Source organism: Nicotiana attenuata, unplaced genomic scaffold (genome assembly GCF_001879085.1).
Source record: "Nicotiana attenuata strain UT unplaced genomic scaffold, NIATTr2, whole genome shotgun sequence".
Taxonomy (NCBI): domain Eukaryota; kingdom Viridiplantae; phylum Streptophyta; class Magnoliopsida; order Solanales; family Solanaceae; genus Nicotiana; species Nicotiana attenuata.
In genome coordinates, this window is record NW_017670267.1 from 1008625 (window position 1) to 1014624 (window position 6000).

The window sequence follows — 6000 nt, forward strand, 5'->3', positions numbered from 1 at the left end:
CTTCCTCTTCCTCTGTTGGCGGAGGAGTTCTGCCGTTACTACCGTGTCTACCCGGCACAACTCTCTCCCTACCTTTACAAGATTTTCCTTATGTTGACGAAGTCTGCGGAGCTCGCCGGCTGCGAAGTTTCTATCTGCCATCTTCTGTATCTTTTTTAGCCGAGCTTCCATAGAGGCATGATGATTAACCTCCGCCACTGTGGACCCAAAGGTTTGGTAGCGGGAATGGCGATAGAACGAACTGCCGGTTCTGGGCCCATTACTTCTTTGTTAAGACCGAGCATGTGGTGGCATACCCCAACGACTTTCCTGAGCATTGGAATTTTGCTCGTAAGTATAGTTATTTGGAGTACGTTCTTCTTTTCTCTTCGTGATACGTGACTAGTGACGTCATTTTTTTCTTTTACAACTGAGAGGCATCCCCCATCTTTGGTTGCCGCTATCAGTGATTGGGTGGACCGCATTTTGCCTCACACCATAGGTATCCGTCACTGGTTGTCCTTTAACAAGAGATTCGGCTCAAGCCCTCGACCGGTAAGTCAAGCTTCGCCCTTATAACTATTTCGCTTTTGGCCGTGGTGCATGTCTTTTTGTCGTTTTACGATTTTTCTTTGATGCTAGGTCGGAGAACTTCTAAGAAGGTGAAGGCTCCCGTCCCCGCATTCCGTCAGGTGGTTGCCTCGGCTGGGATCCAGTTCGTGTTGGCTGAGTCTGTGCGAAATACTTCTTCTCAGACTCTGGTATTGAGCGAGCCTACTCGTCAGACGGCCACCCCATCAGTGGAGATCCCAGCTTGCTCGGTGGTTCATATAGTGGATGAGTCTTCCACTGGCGAGGAGGAAGTGGCGCCTTTGAAGAGGCGACGAATGGAGGCCGTGGTTATATTCGAACGGGCCATGACCGTGGATATGGAGGCGACGTGCACTTCGGCCATGGGGACTGCTCCCCCGCCTGAGATTGTCGCGGAAGATAGGCCATTGGAGACGACGGAGGCAACTTCAGTAAGGGAAACACCGGGGGCGGCCGAAGCTGGCTCATCGTCTGCTGGTGGTAGAGGAAAAGCGATTGCCGTGGAAGATGATAGGTCTGGTTCTGATATCGACCCCGAGGAGGTACGGACTTTTGAGGAGAGATTTACTCGAGTGAAGGTGAGGACCGAGGGGTCCACTCAAAAGATTGTTATCCCTGTAGATTTTAACTTGTTAGTCAACTCGGAGAGCGTGGTTCCAGCTTTAGCCCCTTTATGTGCGGAGCCCGAGAATAGGACCTTGCAGACGCTGAAGGATGAGGACATGTCATTAGGCATTTTCGGGATGGCCCTGCGAGTAAGTCCTTTCTTATCGTCTTGATTTCTTCCTTTTACGTTATTTGTCTTTGCTGACCTTTCTTTGTCTGTTTATTAGACCCTCGTCTTGGAGATTGAGAGAGCCCGTCGGGAGGAGAAAAGGACGAGGGTCTATAAGAAGATGGAGGCAAAGTACAGAGAGTACTGTACCAAACATAAAGCCCCGATCCATATGCTTGGTGAGGACACCCTGTTTCCAACCCTCCGTGACGATCTGAGGCAGAAGAATGAGGAATTGAAGGCGAAGGATGACGAGTTGAAGGAGAAGGACGCCGAGCTCATGAGGATTATTGGACGGTGTAGTGAGCTTGAGGAGACGTTAAGGGCCAAGAACGATGAGCTTGAGGTGAGCAAGGGGGTCATGGTTGAGTGTATCGATCTCCAAGCTCAGGTGACGTCTTTATGGGCCTAGCTTGAGCAAAGTGCAACTATGGTTATCGGCTTAAGGGACGAGCTGGCTGCCAAAGCTGCGGAGTTGGAGCGAGTTGAGAGAGCTAGGTCGACTGCTGTGGCGGAGGCGGCAGCATTGGCGGGCACCCTTCGTGTCTTCAGGTCAGAGCGTGCTTCGAGGCATAGACCTTTGCTCTCAAAGTGGCGAGGCTCGAAGAGCAAATTGGCGGACTAGAAGGAGACGTTCAGGATTTGAACGAGCAAATAACTATCCTTAAGGCCGAGATAGCGCTGCAGCAGGCCCGGTCGTCTACCTCTCATGCTTCCACTTACCCCATCGTCCAAAAATACTTGTACGAGAAGTGGGTCCATGTTGTGGCTCATCTTGACATATTCAGGGGTTTGACGGCGGTCGGGAAAGCCTCTGAGGCGGAGTTTGAGGATGTTCGTGTTAAGGCACGTGCAGCTCGTGCCGCTTGCGGCTATGACCCTGGCACACCTGGAATGGATGATGACAAGGAATATGTGGACGAGATTGAGCCAGATGCTTGGTATGAAGACGAGTACTTGGATGGCGAGGGTAGAGATGGTGCTGCTGGACCGGGCGGCGAAGGTGGCGACGGAGGTGATGCAGTGTAGTTTTCTTGTATTTAGTTTTTTCTGCTCTTTTTCTTTTTTGGAAGGCGGTCTTTTTGGCACTTTGTAAGATACTCTATTTGGAATGGAATGACTTGTCTTTTTGCTGTATGTTTTGGCTCTTTTCGTTTTTCTTCGTATGCTTTTTCCTTTGTAAGAGTTCTTAACTTAGTTGACGTGACCGAGGTTAGATGTCAATTGATTTGAACAAGGTCGAATGTTAACAAATTTTGAACGAAGTTGAGTGTTAATGAATTTGAACGGAGTCGAATATGAGTCGTTTCGAGCGAAGTCGCATGTGAGTCGATTCGAACGAGGTCGAATGTTTGATCCTTTAAGTTATTCAAACGAGGTCGAATGTAGATAAATTCGAGTGAGGTCAAATGTAGATAAATTCAAGCGAGGTCGAATGTATGACTCTTTAAGTGATTCGAACGAGGTCGAATGTAAATAAATTCGAGCGAGGTCGAATGTGAGTCAATTCGAACAAGGTCGAATGTCTGACTCTTTAAATGGTTCGAACGAGGTCGAATGTAAATAAATTCGAGCTGGGTCGAATGTAAGTCAATTCGAACGAGGTCGAATGTGACTCTTTAAATGATTCAGACTCGAATGTGAGTCAATTCGAACGAGGTCGAATGTCTGACTTGGCGTAATATATTAACTTGGTGGAGATAAATTCATGCGTGCATATTTCTCTTTGTTTACACATACTCATTGGAGAGGTTTACATGTGTTGGAGAAGTTTACATATGTTGGAGAAGTTTGCATGTTTTCCTGAAGTCCCAGTCCATCTAGTCCCTTCATTGGTCGACCTGGAAAAGTAGTTGATAGGTCGAGCAATGAACTTATACGAAAAAATCTGAGACGCTCTCTTTGTCGCCTCGTTAAAAACCTCCCCGAGAAAACCCAACCGGGACAAAACTCGGGTAAGAGAAAAAAGAGTACGACTCGGGAGACGTCTATCATTAGAAGTTAAAGTATTTGAGGTGGGCGACGTTCCAATTGTTTGGTAGTAGTTTTCCTTCCATTGTTTCCAGTTGGAATGACCCTTTGCTTGCTGCCGCCGTGATTTTATATGGGCAATCCCAGTTGGTTCCCAGTTTGCTTTCTCGTGGATCTTTGCTTGCTTGTGTTTTGGCTTTGAGTACGTAATCCCCAATTTTGAATGGCTTGATTTTGGCTATTTTGTTGTAGTACCGCTTTGCCTGTTGTTTTTTAGCTAACATTCTTATGTAGACCATGTCTCTTCGCTCTTCGGCTTCATCGAGGTCTTGCCTTCTGTTCTCGTTGTTGCTTTGCCCGCTTTCATTTGAGTATCTCAAGCTGGGCTCCCCGACCTCGACTGGTATCATTACATCAGTTCCATATACTAGTGAGTATGGCATTTCCCCTGTGCTCGTCTTTGGCAAGGTGCGGTATGCCCATAACACTTCTGGTAGCATTTCCGGCCACAGTTCCTTGGCCTTTTCGAGTTTCTTTTTCATGTTTCATTATTGTTTTGTTGGAGGATTCTGCCTGAACGTTGCCTGCGGAATGATATGGCGTGGAGAGTATTCTCCTGATGTGCCATTTTTCGAAGAACTCGGCGGTCTTTTTTCCAGTGAACTAGGGACCATTGTTGTAGCTGATTTCTTTGGGGATGCCAAAGTGGCATATGATGTTCCTCCATATGAACATGATAACTTCTTGTTCGCGTATTTGGGCGAATGCACCTGCTTCTACCCATTTGGAGAAATAGTTAGTTAAAACTAAAAGGAATCGTACATTATCTTGGCCCGCCGGGAGGGGTCCGACGATGTCCATTCCCCACTTGATGAAAGGCCATGGCAAAGTGACTGAATGAAGGTGTTCGCCCGCTTGGTAAATCATGGGGGCGTATATTTGGCATTGCTCACACCTTTTGACGAAATCGGCGGCTTCCTTCTTCATCGTGGGCCAATAGTAGCCCGCACGTATGAGGCATCTGACGAGGGCTTCGATGTTCTGCGCTCGAGGTATTTGATCGAGCTGGCATTCGTCGAACTCGGGTAATAGTTTGCAAATCTCGTCTGATATTTTTGTAACCGTTGCTCCTTAATTTGGAAAGTCCCTGTGACCTGATTGATGACGAGTTGCAAATCGAATCAAATGATGACTCTCCGTGCTCCGTATTTGAGTGCTAGTTTCAACCCTGCAATCACGACCTTATACTCGGCCTCGTTGTTAGTCATATCAGGGCATCGTATGGATTGGCGAACCACTTCACCCATTGGGACCTCGAGCACGAGTCCCAGTCCAGATCCAGATGCGTTAGAAGCGCCATCGGTATATAGGACGCACAGGTCCCGAACTTCGGTAGAAGTAATGGTGGTTTCCTTATCGACTTCATGCATTATCTTCGCACTGAAGTCGGCGACGATATTGGCAAGGACTTGTGACTTTATCGCTGTTCGCGGCTGATAAGTTATATCGTGCTCGCTCAGCTCTATGACCCACTTGGCCAATCTACCGACTTTTCGGGTTTGTCCAAAATACTCCTTTGAGGGAAAGTCGTGACCACCGAGATGGGGTGGCACTGGAAATAAGGTCTAAGCTTCCGCGAAGCTACGACCAGGGCCAGAGCTAACTTCTCGAGGTGGGGATACCTCGTTTCAGCGTCGACCAAAGTTTTGCTAATGTAATAGATTGGATATTGCATACCTTTATTTTCTCGTACCAGGACTGCACTTACTGCGACATCGGACACGGCCAAGTAGACAAGAAGGCGTTCTACAGGTTTTGCCTTAGCGAGCAACGATGGCGAAGACAGGTAGGCTTTTATTTCTTTCAAGGCATTGACGCATTCGGTATTCCATTGGAGTCCATTGTCCTTTTTGGGTACGCCAAAAAAATTTTGGCACCTATCGGAGGACCGCGAGATGAATCTTGACAAGGCGGCAATACGGTCAGTCAGTTTTTGCACTTGTTTTTTGTTGGTTAGATTTTTTGGGATTCCTTCTATGGCCTTGATTTGGTCGGGATTGACCTAGATGCCTCGTTGTTATACCAAAAATCCGAGGAACTTCCCAGACGTCATGCCCAAGGCACATTTCTCGAGGTTTAATTTCATGTCGTACTTTCTGAGTATGTCGAAGGCTTCTCTCAAGTGGTCGATATGGTGTTCCTTTCTTTTTGACTTGACCAACATGTCGTCAATATATACTTCCATGGTTTGTCCGAGCTGTTCTTTGAACAATTTGGTCACCAGCCTCTGGTACGTTGCCCTCGCGTTTTTTAACCCGAACGGCATCACTCTGTAGCAGTACATCCCCTGGTGGGTGATGAAGGTGGTTTTTTCCTAGTCTTCTTCCTCCATGAGTATTTGGTTATACCTTGAGTAGGCATCCAAGAAACTCAGCAGTTCGTGCCCGGCTGTGGCGTCGATGAGTTGGTCGATGTGAGGTAGCGGAAACGAATCTTTTGGACAGGCTTTGTTTAGGTCTGTGAGGTCCACACACATTCTCCACTTACCGTTCTTCTTTTTCATGACTACGTTGGAGACCCATTGAGGGTACTTCGATTCTCTGATAGAACGGTCACTAGTAGTTTCTTGACCTCTTCACGAACTGCGTTGTTTATTGCCGAGTTGAACTTTTGTCTGATCTGTC

At 47.5% G+C, this 6000-nt stretch overlaps 1 protein-coding gene across 1 annotated transcript; it reads right to left on the reverse strand.

The window, feature by feature from the left end:
* Positions 1–3098: 3098 nt before the first annotated feature.
* Positions 3099–3858, reverse strand: LOC109236968. Its single transcript, XM_019403208.1, has 2 exons — positions 3422–3858; positions 3099–3186 (listed from the first exon to the last, which is right to left on the reverse strand). Exons 1-2 carry the CDS (start codon positions 3856–3858, stop codon positions 3099–3101), a joined length of 525 nt encoding a protein of 174 aa, XP_019258753.1.
* Positions 3859–6000: the final 2142 nt, after the last annotated feature.